Genomic DNA, 19,359 nt, shown 5'->3' on the forward strand with positions numbered 1-19,359 from the left:
TGTTTGACAATATTTTGATCGTACATTTATATTTTTTTTTTATCATATACATTTATATCTTCGTGAATTTTTTTTAAGGAAATGCTACATCTTGAGCTGTGATTCTGTTTTGGGGGTTTGTTTGACAATAATTTGATCGTACATTTATATTTTTTTTTAGAGATTTGATCTTCGTGAATTTTTTTTTAGGCGAATCCTACATCTTGGGCTGTGATTCTGTTTTGGGGGTTTGTTTGACAATATTTTGACCGTAGTTTTATTTTTATTTTTAAAGTTTTGATCTTCGTGAATTTCTTTTAAGCGAATGCTACGTCTTACAATATGATTCTTTTTGAAGGTTTGTTTGATAATATTTTAGTCATACATTTATATTTTTTTTTATCATATACATTTATATCTTCGTGAATTTTTTTTAGGCAAATGCTACGTCTTACGTTGTGATTCTTTTTGAGGGTTTGTTTGACAATATTTTGGTCATACATTTATATTTTTTTTTATCATATACATTTATATCTTCGTGAATTTTTTTTGATGCGAAAGCTACATCTTAAGTTTTGATTCTTTTTTGGAGGTTTGTTTGACAATATTTTGATCGTACATTTATATTTTTTTTTTTATCATATACATTTATATCTTCGTGAATTTTTTTTTAAGGAAATGCTACGTCTTACAATGTAATTCTTTTTTGGGGGTTTGTCAATATTTTGGTCCGTACATTTATATATTTTTTTTAAAGCGTTATGTCGTTGTTTTTTACTGATATCTCGCTTGCAATAAACACGTCATTTAAATAAAACGGTAAAGCATCGAAATGTTTTGTGAAATTTTGATACGTTTGTAAAAGAACTATTTTGTGCAATAATAGTGCTGCATTTCGACGCAGTTCTGCTGCCTGAACTCGTCAATACTGCTCATCGAGCAGATCCCGCGTTAAACGTAACGGTATTAATCGATTGTTGAACATTCTCTATAGTTAATTAGTACAAAATTAGTTTAACAGATTGTTGAAACCAGTAATAGCGTTACGCCTACGCCGTAATGTACTAAATAAGCTTTACCGATGGAACCAATTAATCGGTCCGCGACGAAACGCAGTAATATTGCTCTTTGTACCGAAATTATTAACATTGCTAAGCCATGAATTGACTGTGAGAGCACGTAGAATTATTTAACCGTCTCTTTCGCGTAAATTTGCGGATCTTTTAAATGCGAAAATCCTCCCCCCTTCCTACTACAATATTATATACTGAAACAATATCTTATTTGACTGAAAATACGATCGGGCTGTTCTCTGGATACATTGTAATTTTAATTACAGTATTTTAATAACGATTTATCACCGGCGATATTTAATTTTAATTTTAGTTCGCGAACCGTTTAAAAACGAAAAAGTTATACCATTTTGTAACCGAAATTAGATTTAAGCCCACCCGGTTATTACACGACGTCCCTATCTACACTGGAGAACTTCGCTAAGTGGAACAATGAAAACGTACATTGTTTTAAAAGAACAAAGCAGATTACAATTTCGTATAAGCTTTTGTAATTTTTAAAGCGTTCCGTTAGATATTACCTCGCCCCGTGGTGCATCGCCGTGGCTCGGTCCCTCTGAAAAACAATAATTACACGAGAAATAGGAGACCCGAAACTCTAACGATATTCCACTCTCGTTCCCAGCCTGCTCTGTAAGTTTTGATAAATCCTCCGGGCGTGTTTTCCGCGCGCTTTCCCGCAGGAAACGGTGTCTAGCGCGAGGTGAATACAAGCGCAAACTTTCGATCAACGAACAGTTTTGTCTTCTGTTCTTAATTCATCGTACCGTTGTTATTTAGTTCACGAAACTTCCCGGAGAATTATTTCTCGCGTTCATAGTTACGTGTGACACGTAACTAATAATTCTTCCTCTTCGAGAGGGATTGAAAACAAGAGATTTTAAGGGGTTCTTATCTCTCGAGTCACTCATTGTTTTATTTAACGATTTTTTAAAGGAACGAAATACCTACTGTTATTATTTAGAGGCTGACGAAAAGATTAGAATGATTGTTTTGGTTACAGCGATGTTTCCAGGCATCTTGGAAATGTTCTTCCAGTTTTTCATCGAATGGCGCCCACGTTTCTCCGCGATCCCGCGCGCTTTTTAATCCACTTTAATTTCTAACGTTGCCAAGCGGCCAGCCAGGATTTATGCTCGGCCGGCGCTACCAGGTTGCGAGGAACGTACGTGCCTATGGGAATGTCGCGTGTTTTATGTCGGCTAATCTCGTAAAAATTCATGCAAAATAACGCTCATTTTTCACTCGGGCCTGGTCCCACTCGTATTTTCCTTCCCGCGGCTCCAGGCACGTTCCCCATTGTTCGGCGTCACTGGCCGATCTGCGGTCCAACATTCACGATACATTTAAACAGCAAAACTCTATTTACCTGATGGATCGAACAAAATAAAAGATCCACGGGCCAAATTTTTAATCAGAAAATAAATAAAAGTCCACTTTTAGTGTAAGTATCAATACATGATAAATCATTATTCAGAGTAAAAAAATTTATTTGTAAAGTTAAATCTATAATACCGTAACTATTTAAATAATACAAAATCTATACAACTTTCAACAGTGTAGAATATACTATTTAGTCTAGAGAATATTTGCCTGTACATCCTTTTTATTAATATTAACTCCGATTTTCATTCATTATACGATACATTAGAGGCTACAATAGCTCCTGATGAATCAGGTATCCGTATTCAATAACATCCAACTATAATTAACTTTTTCCAAGTATTGCTAGCCAATATTCTTTCTTACTTATTTAGTTAATATAGTTTATACGCTCAATTTCTGTTGCAGCATCATATTTAAAGATTTCACGTCGATTTCGTTCCAGGAACAGTACAAACTTGACAAAAGGGCATAATTCATCCGCGGGCTGGAATTTATGCACCGCTGATTCGAAACAACTTTCAAGCGAGACGACGTCCAGCCCCGGAATATTTTGCACAAAGTAATAATACGATCAGCTTTGCTAGGAGCTTATCGTTTAGTCCAGAAGGGAACAGACCACCCCTACGGTCTTAGTAAAAAATTTCCAACGAACGGACTGGCAGAGCTTTGTCCCCACTCGGCTAAGTGAAAAAACGAGCGCTCGAGATTTGTTCGATACTTCACGGTACAAATTAGATTAATATTAGCTGTGCTGTCTCTCGCTGTTTAACGCTTGGAAATGTCCGAGGAAATATCCCTGATATCAAAACGTTACCTTATCAACTCGTAACTAGAAATAAAACATTTAATTTTGATCAGGGGCACTTTCGACCTTCTCATTCAAGTATGCACTCTTTTTTAATAAATTTCCGAATAGTCGACTGCAGTAGCTTGTTTTAGAATACTTCAATTCCACTAATTTTGCACCGCGTAGTTCGGTATTTAATAATCCGATTACACGAGACTGCGTTCAAACGCGAATTCGACCGAGATACTGCAACAGTGTAGCTTCGCAGCATCATTCAATAATTGATATCGAATCCCCATTCAACTATCAGGCAATAATATTTCTCAAACTGTAATATTAATCGAAATACGAGCATTGACGCGTTAACAATCCTCCGATGCAATAAATATTTCCTGTAATAAAGTTACCAATATGAAAACAATTTTATCAAACTAGTACTCAGTTAAGCATTTAGAATATTGTAAAATTTAACGTTTCAAACGTCTAAAAAAAGGCAAGAATATTTCTCGATCAGTAACATTACTCGAGATGCAAGTTAACTATCCATTGATGCAATAAATATTTCCTAGAATAAAGTTATCAAAATGAAAACAATTTTATCAAAGTAGTACTCAGTTAAATATTTAGAATATTGTAAAATTTGACGTTTCAAACGTCTAAAAAAAAACAAGAATATTTCTCGAACAGTAATATTAATCGAGATACAAGCATTGACGTGTTAACTATCCTCTGATACAATAAATATTGCCTAAAATAAAGTAATCAAAATGAAAACAATTTTATCAAACTAGTACCCAGTTAAATATTTAGAATATTGCACCATTGACGTTTCAAACGTCTAAAAAAAGGCAACAATATTTCTCGAACAGTAATATTAATCGAGATGCAAGCATTGACGCGTTAACTATCCTCTGATGCAATAAATATTTCCTAGAATAAAATTATCAAAATAAAAACAATTTTATCAAACCTAGTACTCAGTTAAATATGTAGAATATTGCACCATTGACGTTTCAAACGTCTAAAAAAAGGCAACAATATTTCTCGAACAGTAATATTAATCGAGATGCAAGCATTGACGCGTTAACAATCCTCTGATGCAATAAATATTTCCTGTAATAAAGTTACCAATATGAAAACAATTTTATGAAACTAACAACCAGTTAAGTATTTAGAATATTGCACCATTGACGTTTCAAACGTCTAAAAAAAGGCAACAATATTTCTCGAACAGTAACATTAATCAAGATACGAACATTGACGCGTTAACCATCCTCTGATGCAATAAATATTTCCTAGAATAAAGTTATCAAAATAAAAACAATTTTATCAAACCTAGTACTCAGTTAAATATTTAAAATATTGCAAAATTTGACGTTTCAAACGTCTAAGAAAAGGCAACAATATTTCTCGATCAGTAACATTAATCGAGATGCAAGTTAACTATCCATTGATGCAATAAATATTTCCTAGAATAAAGTTATCAAAATGAAAACAATTTTATCAAAGTAGTACTGAGTTAAGTATTTAGAATATTGCAAAATTTGACGTTTCGAACGTCTAAGAAAAGGCAACAATATTTCTCGATCAGTAACATTAATCGAGATGCAAGTTAACTATCCATTGATGCAATAAATATTTCCTAGAATAAAGTTATCAAAATGAAAACAATTTTATCAAAGTAGTACTGAGTTAAGTATTTAGAATATTGCAAAATTTGACGTTTCAAACGTCTAAGAAAAGGCAACAATATTTCTCGATCAGTAACATTAATCGAGATGCAAGTTAACTATCCATTGATGCAATAAATATTTCCTAGAATAAAGTTATCAAAATGAAAACAATTTTATCAAAGTAGTACTGAGTTAAGTATTTAGAATATTGCAAAATTTGACGTTTCAAACGTCTAAGAAAAGGCAACAATATTTCTCGAACAGTAATATTAATCGAGATACAAGCATTGACGTGTTAACTATCCTCTGATACAATAAATATTGCCTAAAATAAAGTAATCAAAATGAAAACAATTTTATCAAACTAGTACCCAGTTAAATATTTAGAATATTGCACCATTGACGTTTCAAACGTCTAAAAAATAGCAACAATATTTCTCAAACAGTAATATTAATCGATATGCAAGCATTGACGCGTTAACTGTTCACTGATGCAATAAATATTTCCTAGAATACAATTATCAAAATGAAAACAATTTTATCAAACTAGTACTCAGTTAAGTATTTAGAATACTGTAAAATTTGACGTTTCAAACGTCTAAAAAAAGGCAAGAATATTTCTCGAACAGTAATATTAATCGAGATGCAAGCATTGACGCGTTAACTATCCACTGATGCAATAAATATTTCCTACAATAAAGTTATCAAAATGAAAACAATTTTATCAAACCTAGTCGGTTAAATATTTAAAATATTGCAACATCGACGTTTCAAACGTCTAAGAAAAGGGGTGAAAAATTACTCGAATGAATCAGGTGTGAGGCAGAGGTGGTTGCAAAAATTGGGGTGTGTTTTTTTCAAACGATAGCCGAGGGATAAAAAGTACGCGAGTTTCGTGATTATCCGCGCGGGTAGGATGCAGCACGCGCTGTTTAATCCCTGTCCATGCGTGGACGAGATACATTGAGGATCAATCCTGGGGGCTGGCCATCGAGTAATTCAATCACCGAGCATATCGTGCCCAACTAAAAGCCACCCCTGTCCGCCGGAGAACGGCTAATGAACCGGCACAGATCAACTGTGTCGGGGCGATCGGCCGGCGGCTGGCCCGCTTCTGGTAAAATAAACCGTCGCCCGGCGAAACCGTTTCCCCGGCGTCGATTATGCCCGTTTATACTTGAATCGGGCGACAAACGGTCGGGAGAGGGGGGGCGGCGGCGGGGAATCGGCGCGAGGTCGAGCGTATAATTTCCAGTTCATGAGGCGAATAATAATTGATCGGGACGCTTGATCAACGTTGGCGCGATTGAAATGGCTTTATGCGCGAGATTATGTCCCCGATTTGCCCCCGATACCGTTTCCAGCTGGGACCGTTTACTTTCGCGTCGATTCGTTGCTCATTAACGACCCGAAAGCGAAAGCTACCACGTCAAATTCGTACCCGCGACAATTTATTTCGAAATAATTTACTTCGACTGTATTCGACTCACTCTGCGATCTCGATGTCCTTTCGGGGATTTTTATTAAGCAACATCGCGTAGAATCGAGTGTAATTTCAATACGAATTTGTAGAATTTTATAAACGTGAATACATTCGTGGGAAGAATACATCGAGAAATGCTCTTGCTTTCAATAGGGAAGCCATTTTGTATTTATTCTTTATTCTGTCCGGAAAGAATATGGCCGCCGTGCTTTTTTAAGGAATTTCTCGTAACAATGTATGAAATTGTAATTTCAATAGGAATTGAAGGAATTTTATAAACACTATAAAACAAATACGTTCGTGCAGAGAATATATCAGGAAACCCCCTTGCTTTCGAAACAAGATATTGTATTTATCTTTCATTTTGTCGAGAAAGAATATGGTCGTGTTGATTTTATTTCTATTTATTTTATTTGATACAGTTATGTCGAGTTTAAGTTAATTGATTTGCAGTGGAGACTGAGGGGTTGAACTGCCGTGGAAGATTATAAATTCGCCCTTTATTTTCTCTGTTTCGTTACTATCAGCGTCAGACTTACTACTTGCGCGAGATATTACTTCAGCGCGCTTGGATTCGGCCCGACCATTATGTATTCGTACTACTTAAGTGGAATTGTTCGAAACTTGTCTGTCGACGGTTAGTCCGAGCAATAACGTGCTCCATCCACTCATGCTATTATCTCACTTTTGTGCAGTGCCTGCTCCAGCCTTCAACAGCCCCAATTATAACTAGTTTCATCGTTACGAATTGCACGGAATCTTCGTGCGAATATATTATTTTACGTTTCATTGCATCGTGCTGGTTTTTACCGGACGTACTAACCACTCACAAGCGTGCCAATTTATTTTACTCCACAACGTTCGTCCCTCCTACCATATTCTGTCCATATGTACACCTTAAATATAATACGAGGTACAATAAAGATTAATCAAAATCAAAAAGTATTTTTCGTTTTAATTTTAATGGGAGATTCTAGAGGCCAAAATAATAGAGGAAAAATTGTTTTCGGCTACAGGGGTCAATTACAATCATTTTTGGTGAATAGACATACTCACGAAATCCTACTCACTTTCGAGAAAAAAATTCGAGCAGGGGACAAATTTTTCGACAAAATTAAAAAATTTTAAATCGTTCTGGAAAAATTATTTTTAGTTGCATGGGTTAAATACAATCATTTTTGGTGAAGAGACATATCCTCGAAATCCTACCCAGTTTCGAGAAAAAAATTCGTTACCGAAAATATAATGTCTGACCATACCATTGATATGTTTCCCTGAAATTTCATGCGTATGTTTAAAACATCATAACTTCTGAACGGATTGGACGATTTTAACGTTTAAAAAAGCAAACTACGCGTATTTTGATGGAGAATACGTACAAATCGCAAAAATAATCGAAAAGTTGATCCTTCACCTCGCAGAATGAGGAAAACCCCATAAAAGTGGTCCAATTTTCAAACAGCCATAACTCCTACAATAGTGAATATATCTCATTGAAATTTTGGGGGGAAGTAGAGTTCATGTATACATACAAAAAAATATTACACAACTTTTCTACAGGGCGTCAAACAAAATTACTACAAATCAAAAACGAATTTTTACGAAAAATTTAAAGGGGGTCGGTGCTTAAATTCTTTAAAAATTTCATATCGTTCTGGAAAAATTATTTTCGGTTGCAGAGGTCAATTACAGTCATTTTTGGTGAACAGACACATGCCGGAATTCCTACGCATTTTCGAAAAAAAAATTCTTTACCGAAATGTTTCTATAACTTTTTAACGAAGCCTCCATCAACGAATTGGTATTCTTGATTTTCACCCTATTTTGGCCTCTAGAATCTCCCATTACAATTTTCCCCAGGGGTGGCCAAACATCCTGTATATAATCACACAGACGTACATGTGAAATACAATTATTTACGTCTTTTCTCGTAACTTGTGCATCATTAATACGATCACGAAGGAGGATGAAATTTATACATCAAGAAGAAACAGTCACTGTATAATGATTTTAATAGGCTTTACTATAGAACAATGCTGGTATACACGGAGAGGGAATTTTCAGAGAACTGTTTCGTAACGAAGAAGCTGCTCAGAGTGTTGGAATCTCGTACGAGTCACGATCGGTGTCTGACAATCTTCGAGTGAAGCATTCAGAACGCCTGACACACTGTGTTCTCCCCCGTACGACCTGGTTTGCACAGGGAAAAGTACACACGGATCCCCGGAGCTCACGTGACGTCCGCATATCCGAAATCCGCGAATGAAAGTTGAAGATGAGCCAACTGGGTCGCTTGATCTTTCGCTCCAGAGAGCCCTCTAGCCCAAAACATAATCGTGATGTTTCAGTTCCTATAATGACATTGCTCGATTCGCCGGAAGAATTGGAATGGTACTCGATCGGATAAGTGATTCGTACTTTGCCCCGGTGTATCGAAACGATGCATCGAAACCATTCGTGTCACAGCAAAATTTATTAATAAAAGACAGTATTTTTTTCGCGAAGAATTCAAATCGTAAATATAGGGGATCGATGAAAATGGTTGCTTTTAAAAGTTTCTAACGCGAAAGTTAGGAAAATTTCGACGATGTCGTTCGCCTGGAACTCTGGATCCCCGGATCATCGGCCATCGATGGCACGGGAGAACATTTACGGCGCAAAAATCGAATTTCGTTCCTGAATTATGCGCGAAAACACTTTTCCCTCCCGCAACTTCGTCCTCGTTTGTTCGTTTCCGCGCGAAACAATTTCGCCGTTCCCCCTGAATTCACGATATAACATTTTCCCCCCTAGCCACAGGACATATTTGTACCGGGTTAAAAATTTTACTTAAAATTCCCCTCATTAGTCACGCTGGTTTGCTTTTTAACGAGCGTTCCGCAACGCGGTTACGAAGCTTGTCAAACTTTTAATCAAAGGAGCCGGGGAGAGCTCGCCTCGACTTTCGTCGTTTATCGTGGTTACGAGCAATCTCTTAATCAAATTATGACTTTTCAATTTTCCAAGGAGCTACGAGTGTTTCATGATCCGCGACATAATTAATTAAATCCGTTTTCTTTTTGTTTTTTAATTGAAAAGACAGTGTTTCGTGATAGTTAGATGATCCATTTCGCGTTGTTTGTCCTCGATTTAAATTAGTCGAATAATTGATAACCGATTTGGGAGAGAAAACTAGTCGAGCATTGACTTATGATCTCGAATTATGACTTTTCAATTTTCTAAGGAGCTACGAGTGTTTCATGATCCGCGACATAATTAATTAAATCCGGTTTCTTTTTTTTTTTTAAGTGAAAAGACAGTGTTTCGTGAGAGTTAGATGATCCATTTCGCGTTGTTTGTCCTCGATTTAATTTAGTCGAATAATTGATAATCGATTTGGAAGAGAAAACTAGTTGAGCATTGACTTATGGTTGATATACACCGTGTACCAGGAATGATCGAGGCGCAGGTTATCGCGAGACAGCGTCCCCGGTACGTCCATTTGCAACTTGGCTGCCGAGCAAAATGGAGGCGAGGGACGTGGAAAATTTACATCGCGCTTTGTACCGCCACTTGCCCAACTTCCCGAGCTGCTGCGCACACGTAAGCTTGTCAAGCATGGCGTGCTCTTTGACATAAAGGCGCGAGCTTCATAATTCACGGGGAAACTTCCTTCGGGCGGTTCGACTTAGCGATGAGGGAAAAGAAGAGGAACGAGACGGCTGGGAGGAGGGGTCCAAGGACCACGGGGGTGACTTTTCCACGTGTCCTCGACGGGGAAATCCTTGCGAATTCTATTCAAAGGTCCTCGCGGAACAAATTGAAGCGAACATTATTCATAATAGCAGGGAAGAACAAACGCACCGAACGCCTCCTCTATTATTCACTGACTTGAAATCCGAGAGGACTCGAAAAACGTTCTTCCATCATGGTTCCTCCTGTTTCCATCTTCGTCGATCGAAAACATTCTTTTGTCGAAGATTTATATTACGGTTTAGGACTTGTGTGCACTCGTGACTTCATCTTGTTCATAGATTTGACGATTTATTGAAACCAAAGTAAGCAAAGATAATTCGTATATAGTACTTGTAATTGTATAATAGAGACTTTGAAGAATTAGTATTCTTAGACATCCACTCGTGGAAGCTTTAAATCGATGAAGAAAATAGTATAAATACTCGAACGAAGGAGCATCTATCTATTTAGCTTGTGGATTTGACAATGATTTGACGATTTATTAAAAGCAAAACAAACAAAGATAATTCGTATCTCGTACTTGTAATTCTATAATAGAGACTTTGAAAAACTAATATTATTAGACATCTATTCGTGGAAGCTTTAAATTGATGAAGAAAATAGTATAAATACTCAAACGAAGGAACATCTATCTAGCTTGTGGATTTGACAATGATTTGACAATTTATTAAAAGCAAAACAAACAAAGATAATTCGTATCTCGTACTTGTAATTCTATAATAGAGACTTTGAAGAATTATTATCAGACATCCACTCGTGGAAGCTTTCAATCGACGACAAAAATAGTATAAATACTAGAACGAAGGAACATCTATCTATTTAGCTTGTAAATTTGACGATTTATTAAAAGCAAAACAAACAAAAATAATTTGTATATCGTGCGTAATTGTATAATAGAGACTTTGAAGAATTAGTATTCTTAGACATCCACTCGTGGAAGCTTTAAATCGATGAAGAAAATAGTATAAATACTCGAACGAAGCTGCATCTATCTATTTAGCTTGTAAATTTGATGATTTATTAAAAGCAAAGAATTATTTGAAAAGATTTAAAGAATAATTATTTAAAAGACTTTGAAGAATTATTGTCGAGCATCCACTCGTGAAAGCTTTGAATCGACGAAGAAAATAGTATAAGTAATCGGAAGGAGGAGGGTCTATTATATAAAGGTGGAACGTTCGGTCAGATTCAGTCACCTGTGTCGATCGCGAGGAACCTTGGTCAACCTCGATCAATCTCAGTCAACCTCCGTCGATTCCACTTTTCTTCAATTTGTGTCGTATAACGTCGCCATCGCCATTAGATAGACTCCCGCAAGCTACGTTTTATAAAACATTCCTTGGACGCCACTCTTCGTTTTCCCAGTAATTCATACTAACAGCCCCTCCAAACAGTAAAAATTCATTTAAAAATGTACAATAGGAGTTCGCTAATTCCTTTCGTACTTATTGATCGTTTGAGAAACCGTAATTCGCATTAAAATGGATCTGATTATAGTAACTCGGCTAATCGAGCAGTGGGTTAAATTTCGTTCTGATAAACGGGAGTTCTATTGTAACTCCATGTTCACAGAGTTAAACCACGCTTTCAAACACCCGTTATGCGTCTGCGTTATTCCTGTCTAAATGTCACACCTTGGAAAATGATTCTGCAATAAACGTTAGTTTTCTCTTACATTAAATGACGATAATTGTTTGATCCGTAGATTTGTAGGCCATATTTCTTTAAATTACGTATAATTGCAGAGGGAATTTATTTTCAGCAATTTCTTAACTAGTCTTAAGCATTTCTAAAATACTCTGTACACTGATCGATGAACACTAGATTTACGAAAGCCATCAATTTGACGGATTGCAGATTCCATATTTAAAATTGCAGAACACGTAAATATTATTTTTTAAGAACTTACGTCGAATTTGATTGATGCATTGGCACGAATACATATTCTAATTAAAAGAAAAATCGTATTTTAAGGTAATCGTCAACATGAGAGGTATCAATAAATATACGTGCTATCAATGCCCGTATATCTAGTGTTAATAAGAGTTCTTCGTTTCTTATTTAATTTAACGTGATTGGGAAATTTTTATTGTGGATTTATGGGCGCGAAATGGTCGAGATAAACCTGTTCGCGAGTTACTCGTACTGCGGGGCGCGTTGATGTCGAGGAACATCGTGTCGTAGCGTTCGATGGAAGATAAAGCCGCGTTCTTTACGACGTTTCTGATAGCACAGGTGTGTGATTTACACGCAGCCTCGTGGAAACGACGCGAACGTCGCGTCGTGGCTTACGAATTACCGCCGCCCGACGTAAAAGAAGACTATTTTCGTTTCCATTTCTTTTTTCTTCCAGCTACATCGAGCCGAAAAGGTACTCGTCTAATGGCAGAGATATGATGGTCGTTCTGAGACGAGCCACGAACAGCCCCACCGACGAGGAATATATGGACGTCTCTTATTACTTCCACAATGGTAAGCCGACTATTTTCGTCCGTCTCTTCAACAGCTTATCGCCCTCGCTGCTTTTATTCCCGCCGTACTCGTGTTTTCAATAAGATCCCTGGAAACTCTCCCGTGAAATACTGACTCTTTTATTTTTAAGAAAATTGTTTCGCGCCACCGGTGCCTTAAAAATGCCAGTCATAAAAGGCGACAATACTTTGACATTCTTGAATACTTTCGGAAGTCCAGAACGTTTTAAAAGTCTCGAAAGCAGGTCTTCGTGGGTGTTTCGACGCTCTGGGCTGGAATAACACGCGACTCGATTAAAATGTTTGGAGAGTAAATAATTTTAAAGTGGTCGAAACTTCCAAATATATCCACGATTCTCAACAGTTAGCAAGATATCGTGTTTCCCGAAGGGATTCTCAACCCTGGGAAAAATTTTAATGCAAGATTCTAGAGGCCAAAATAAGACGAAAATCAAGAATACCAATTTGTTGATGGAGGCTTCGTTAAGAAGTTATTGACGTTTAAAGTTCCGCGCGGACTGAATTTTTTTCTCGAAAATGCGCAGGATTTCGGTGGTATGTCTATTCACCAAAAATTATTGTAATTGACCCCTGCAGTCAAAAATATTTTTTTTAGAATGATTTGAAATTTTTTAATTTCGACGAAAAATTTGTCCACTTTTCTGAATTTTTTTCTAGAAAGTGGGTAGGATTTCTGGGGTATGTTTCTTCACCAAAAATGATTGTAATTGACCCCTGCAGTCAGAAATATTTTTTTTAGAACGATTCGAAATTTTTTTTTTTTTTTAAGCACCTACCCCCTGTCGATTTTTCTTAGAAATTCGTTTTTCATTTTTAATAAATTTATTTGACGCGCTACAGAAAAGTTGTCTAATACTTTTTTGTAGGTGCCCATGGGCTCTACGTCAGAAAAAAGTTTCATTGAAATATATTCACTATTGCAGGAGTTATGGCTATTTGAAAATTGAACCATTTTTATAGAGTTTTTCTAACTTTACGAGGTTAAAGACCAACTTTTCCAATATTTTTGCAAAATCTACATATTCTCCATCAAAATACGCGTTGTTTGCTTTTTTAAACATTAAAATCGTCCAATCCGGTCAGAAGTTATGATGTTTTAAACATACGCATGAAATTTCAGGGAAACATTTCAATGATATGGTCAGACATTATATTTTCGTTAAGGAATTTTTTTTCTCGAAAATGCGTAAGATTTTGAGGGTATGTGTAATGACAAAAAATGATTGTAATCGACCCCTACAGCTAAAAATAATTTTTTTAGAACGATGTGAACAATTCTTTAATTTAATTTTTTAATAACTTTGTAACGAAACCTCAGTCAATAATTCGATATTCTTGATTTTCGTGTTATTTTGGCCTCTAGAATCTCCCATTAAAATTATTCCCAGGGGTGGTCGAACACCCTGTATATACTCCACTCGAGGTTTCGATCGAGTTCGAAAGTCAGCAGAATAATTTACGAGGAAATCGCTATTACCTTGGCAGTGATTGAAATAAATACGATAAATATTAATAAAGCCCGGAATGCAGATGCGTGTGAACCCCGAGGTGCATCGAAATCTCTGCGCGAAGTATTGATATTTGATAAATATTTCATCGAACGACGACCCAGACGCTGCGACAGCGGTGTAATCACGATTGTTTTATTGCGCGGGCAACAACAACCGGACGGCGTCGGTATGCATTTTTTATGCAAATTTCGCGTACCCCGGCTACGCGAATTATTTGAGAACCGAATTTACCTTTTTCCACCGGGTATATATTTGGTCGAGCGAAAACGCCCGATTCGCGGATAATTTTAACGCGACGACGGCTGCCTCGATAGTCCGTTTAATTCGGCGCTTCCGTTGTGCGCGCGCAACACGAACGCGGAACTGCGGGATTAATTAAAAGAAAATCGATGGAAAATTTAATTAAACGAAATAGGGGACGAATTTATGATCGACCGTGCCAGCGAACGCATCTCTATTTCAGGAATGAACAGCTACGAAAAGGGTCGATATATCGGTGGAGGGGGAGGGGGTGGGAGGTCGAATAAAATCAAGCGCGGTCAGTGCAACGCGCCCGATTATTTTGGCTCCGATTCTTCGTTTAAGCTTTCCGCGTCCGTGTGCTTGCTCGCTGCTAATTACGCCCCGACTAATTACCGAAACTGCGACCCGACATATCGATGCTAAAGCCTCGAGCCCTTAATCGGATGAATATAGATGCGTCCCCGCGGTAATCCTGAAACTCGGTTGGCCCGCAGCCAAGAATGCAGAACTATCCATAAGGTGCATTTACAGTGTGTCGGTTCGCTATCGCCCAAAAAAGATTAAAACCCGTTGAATGCCCGTCGAACGAACCCGATGAATCTTTTATTGGTCTGATTTTCCACGCCCTTGAAGGACCCGGTTTGGGAAATTTATGGAACCGCAGCGTTTTACTCCGGAGACTACAAAGTCGTGTCGCGAAATTTACGCCTGAGAACTGGGAGCCAAAGGTCCGATAAACTTGGCTTTGGCTTCTCCCTCTGCGTTGACAGATTGTCGCGTGGGTAATTAACGAACAGTAAAATTTCAATTTGGTGACTCGAGACTCGAAGGAACATAGCCTGACGAATTTGGATTTAAATTGTTAAATCTTTTATTTATCGACTAGAAATTTTATATTTGATAGACTGAAGAGACCAGTCGTAAAATTTGCATGCGAATAGTGCAGAAGAATTGGTCCAGTAAATTTGTCTTCGTACGTGCTGAGTTTGAAAAGTGTTTAACAATAGGTGTCGCGTGAATGCGAAAGTTGATAGATCCACGGGGCAAGAATGTCGTAATATCGATAAAGCGCGCGTACAGTGTCGGCGCGTTATGGCTAATAAAAATCGAAACCGTGAATTCCGTCGAACGACCCGATGAATCTTTTATTGGCCTGATTTTCCGCGCGAAAGACCTTCCCTTGGAAAATTTATCGAATCGCGACATTATACTCGAGAGACTGCAAAGTCGAGTCGCGAGATTTACATCTAAAAACTGTAAACTTGGCTTTCCTTGTGTCTATGAACGTTTATGCATTTTCTATAAATAAATGCTCAGAATGAAATGATCTACTATACAGGGTGTTCGGCCACCACTGCGGAAAAATTTAATGGGGGGTTCTAGAGGCCAAAATAAGACGAAAATCAAGAATACCAATTTGTTGATGGAGGCTTCGTTGAAAAGTTATTAACGTTTAAAGTTCCGCATGAGCTGAATTTTTTTTCTCGAAAGTGAGTAGGATTTCGGGGGTATGTCTAATGACCAAAAATTATTGTAATTGACCCCTGCAATCAAAAATATTTTTTTTAGAATGATTTGAAATTTTTTAATTTCGACGAAAAATTTGTCCACTTTTCTGAATTTTTTTCTAGAAAGTAGGTAGGATTTCGGGGGCATGTTTATTCACCAAAAATTATTGTAATTGACCCCTGCAGTCAAGAATATTTTTTTTAGAATGATTTGAAATTTTTTAATTTCGACGAAAAATTTCAGCAGCTACCCCCTGTCGATTTTTCTTAGAAATTCGTTTTTCATTTTTAATAAATTTATTTGACGCGTTACAGAAAAGTTGTCTAATACTTTTTTGTAGGTGCCCATGGGCTCTACGTCAGAAAAAAGTTTCATTGAAGTATATTCACTATAGCAGGAGTTATGGCTATTTGAAAATTGGATCATTTTTATAGGGTTTTTCTAACTTTACGAGGTTAAAGACCAACTTTTCGAATATTTTTGCAATTTCTACATATTATCCATCAAAATACGCGTTGTTTGCTTTTTTAAACATTAAAATCGTCCAATCCGTTCAGAAGTTATGACGTTTTAAAGATTCGCATGAAATTTCAGGGGAACATATCAATGGTATGGTCAGACATTATTAGATTTTCGGTAAGGAATTTTTTTCTCGAAAGTACGTAGGATTTCGGGGATATGTGTAATGACAAAAAATGATTGTGATCGACCACTGCAACCGAAAATAATTTTTTCAGAACGATTTGAAATTTTTTTTTTCGTCGAAAATTGTGGGCATTTAATTAGATTTTCGGTAAGGAATTTTTTCTCGAAAGTGCGTAAAATTTCGGGGGTATGCGTAATGACCAAAAATGATTATAATTGACCCCCGCAACCGAAAATAATTTTTTTAGAACGATTTGAAATTTTTGAATTTAATTGTCAATAACTTTTTAACGAAGCCTCCATCAACAAATTGGTATTCTTGATTTTCGTCTTATTTTGGCCTCTAGAATCCCCCATTAAAATTTATCCCAGGGTTGGCCGAACACCCTGTATCTAGTTTATTAAATTTAAATCTGAATTTCTTTAAATAACACCTCGATTAAAAATTCCTGGCTAATTGTTAAATTCTCGAAACTGTTATAAAATCGCTGAATTTAACGCACATTCTCCCTCTCCCTTCAAGGAAACGAGAAACTTTTTAAACGCGTAGCGGAAACGTCAGAACCATACGTCGAGTCGTTTGACGTTACTTTTTACCACGAGTAAAATTTGACGCGCATTTACGATGATTTAAACGTTATAATAAATTGCCCCGATGCCTTGTGGGATTAAAACGAAACGGGGCGAAACGAATTCATGAAAAATTGAGTTCTCGAAAACGCCGCGAGTCGAATTTTTGGATTGCATTACCCAGAAAACGAGTATTAAATCAGACGCGTTTATTACCGCTCGTCCCACCCCCGACGATGGATGGTTTTATTTGCTTTCACGGAGTATCCATCAAGCGCGAATCGATAGAACGCGATTTATCGCGTGTAAAAACGCGCGACCAGGCGAAAAATCACTATTACAGCGTCGCGGACGCGTAATGATAAACGATGGATATCGTCGGACGTTGGAAGTTTAATAAAATCTCTGCCACGCGTCCCCCTTGCGCCTTGCGGCGGGGTGGATCGCCCTGGACCTCGAGCAATGCGCTCGAAATGCGAAATTTAAATAGAAATATAGACCGCGGGACGAATAAAGCCCGGGAATTAACGAAAAGAGCGTTTGAAAATTAAATTATACGAATTTTCTCCGTGAAATTGGCATACGCGGATCCCTTTTCGAATTAATACTCCTGGAGCACAGTAGTCGCGGAAATGTATATTAAATCTGTTAACGAATACGGGGGATCGTCTATTCCCATAACTTTGTCGTGATTTACATTCTCTAGCGCGCTGGCGAGATTAAATATTCGATTTTTGTTCCCTGCGACCGTCCAAAATCCCGGCGCTTCGATTAATTTCGGTCGACGTGCAAATCCTGCGGAGATACTTCCTTAATTTTTATTCTATATTTAAAAAACGAACACGAAGAGATCGCAGATTTCGAGTAAACGTCGTTCGCGGAAAGGAAGATCGATATACGTGTTGCGTTAGGGTGAGTCGAGTTCTTGCACGCGTCCCGGGACTTTTCGACTGTCAATTGCGCCCCCGAATTCAAACAGCGGAGCCAATCTTATCGATCCCGGCGTTCCGCGTATCCAGACACGCGTACGCCACGTGTAAACGTAATAACGTTGACGAACGAGGAGGACATTCGTCAATCAACGTCAAATCGATGCCGGCAGTTTGTCGACGGGCTGCGTTCACCCATTCCTGTCATTTGCCCCTTTTTAATGCCTAGTGATACCGACACTGTGCAATGACACTCTGCTTCGAATACAATGATATCCGTCAGCCAGCCAACAATAACGCAATCGATGGCTAGTCGACTAAAAGGAACAGCTAATATTGCAGAGAAAATCTTTATCGTTATTATTTATAGGCTGCCTTCTCACTGTGTGCGATCTCAGTTTCAAATTAGAGTTAGACGAGTGCACGTGTACTTGTTTCCAAGAAAAGTTTCCGCGCTCGCCGGTAGAGGGCTACGCTCAACTTTCACTTTTCTCACAAGTGCTCGATTCCTATATGTACACTCGTCAGGTTTCAGACAAAAACTCTTCCCTTTGCTTTTCTCCTGCTATCTTGATCACTTCTTTCTAGAATATAATGTAGTGAGCATACAGAAGTGGGGTGCGAGTTTACAGATAATTTGAAAGCATGGATATCCAGCCACTCGCCTTAATCGAGCACATATTGACCGTTTTAACAATTCCACGCGCGGATTACACGTTTGTTAAGGCCTGCTTCGTAACGCGCTTATGGTGCATCAATCGCTATCGACGACGGAGGGACGCTCAGACAAGTAGTATAGACCCATCGCTGGTCGAACAGTCACAGTGAATGGCTAGACAAGCACAACGCCATCGGTTGCTCAAGTAGTATCGAACTGTCACTGATCGGACAATTCCAATATGGCCAGTTAGCGGAAAACCCACTCGTTTTCTCAGCCAACGATATAAACAAACTTTATAGCGGAACACGCGTAAAATTCAACGCTCTTTCTAGAATATATTTCGTACGAATTCTAAAAAAAAACACGAAAGCTCTCGAAACTGCAGTAAAAAAATTATTGATCAAACAAACCTTACGGTGTTAAGCTTTGCTGTACGTTGAATTGACTTTCCAAAAAGAGCGAAAAGTCACGCAAAATATATTCCACGTTTCTCGACCTGTTTTTCCACGATTATTCGAACCGGGTTTCCAGTATCGTACTACGGTTCGCTCGGAGAAATATTGTTTCCAGAGACGTTGTAATGCGTTACGTAACGCGTAAACAATTGATCAGACAGCCAGTCGGTTGATCAACCGCGATCCGTTCCATGCATTTATGTATGGAATCGACGTATTATACGAACA

At 37.7% G+C, this 19,359-nt stretch overlaps 1 protein-coding gene across 2 annotated transcripts in view; it reads left to right on the top strand.

Annotated features, from left to right (window-relative positions):
• Positions 1-19,359, top strand: part of LOC143341311 (uncharacterized) — a 345,306-nt gene that overhangs the window by 311,102 nt on the left and 14,845 nt on the right. For both annotated transcript variants that reach the window (XM_076764161.1, XM_076764160.1), the window contains exon 12: positions 12,470-12,588. In XM_076764161.1, the coding sequence (XP_076620276.1) occupies positions 12,470-12,588 (119 nt within the window). The remainder of the gene's footprint in view (positions 1-12,469; positions 12,589-19,359) is intronic.

This window comes from Colletes latitarsis, chromosome 4, assembly GCF_051014445.1.
Source record: "Colletes latitarsis isolate SP2378_abdomen chromosome 4, iyColLati1, whole genome shotgun sequence".
In the NCBI taxonomy this organism is placed as follows: domain Eukaryota; kingdom Metazoa; phylum Arthropoda; class Insecta; order Hymenoptera; family Colletidae; genus Colletes; species Colletes latitarsis.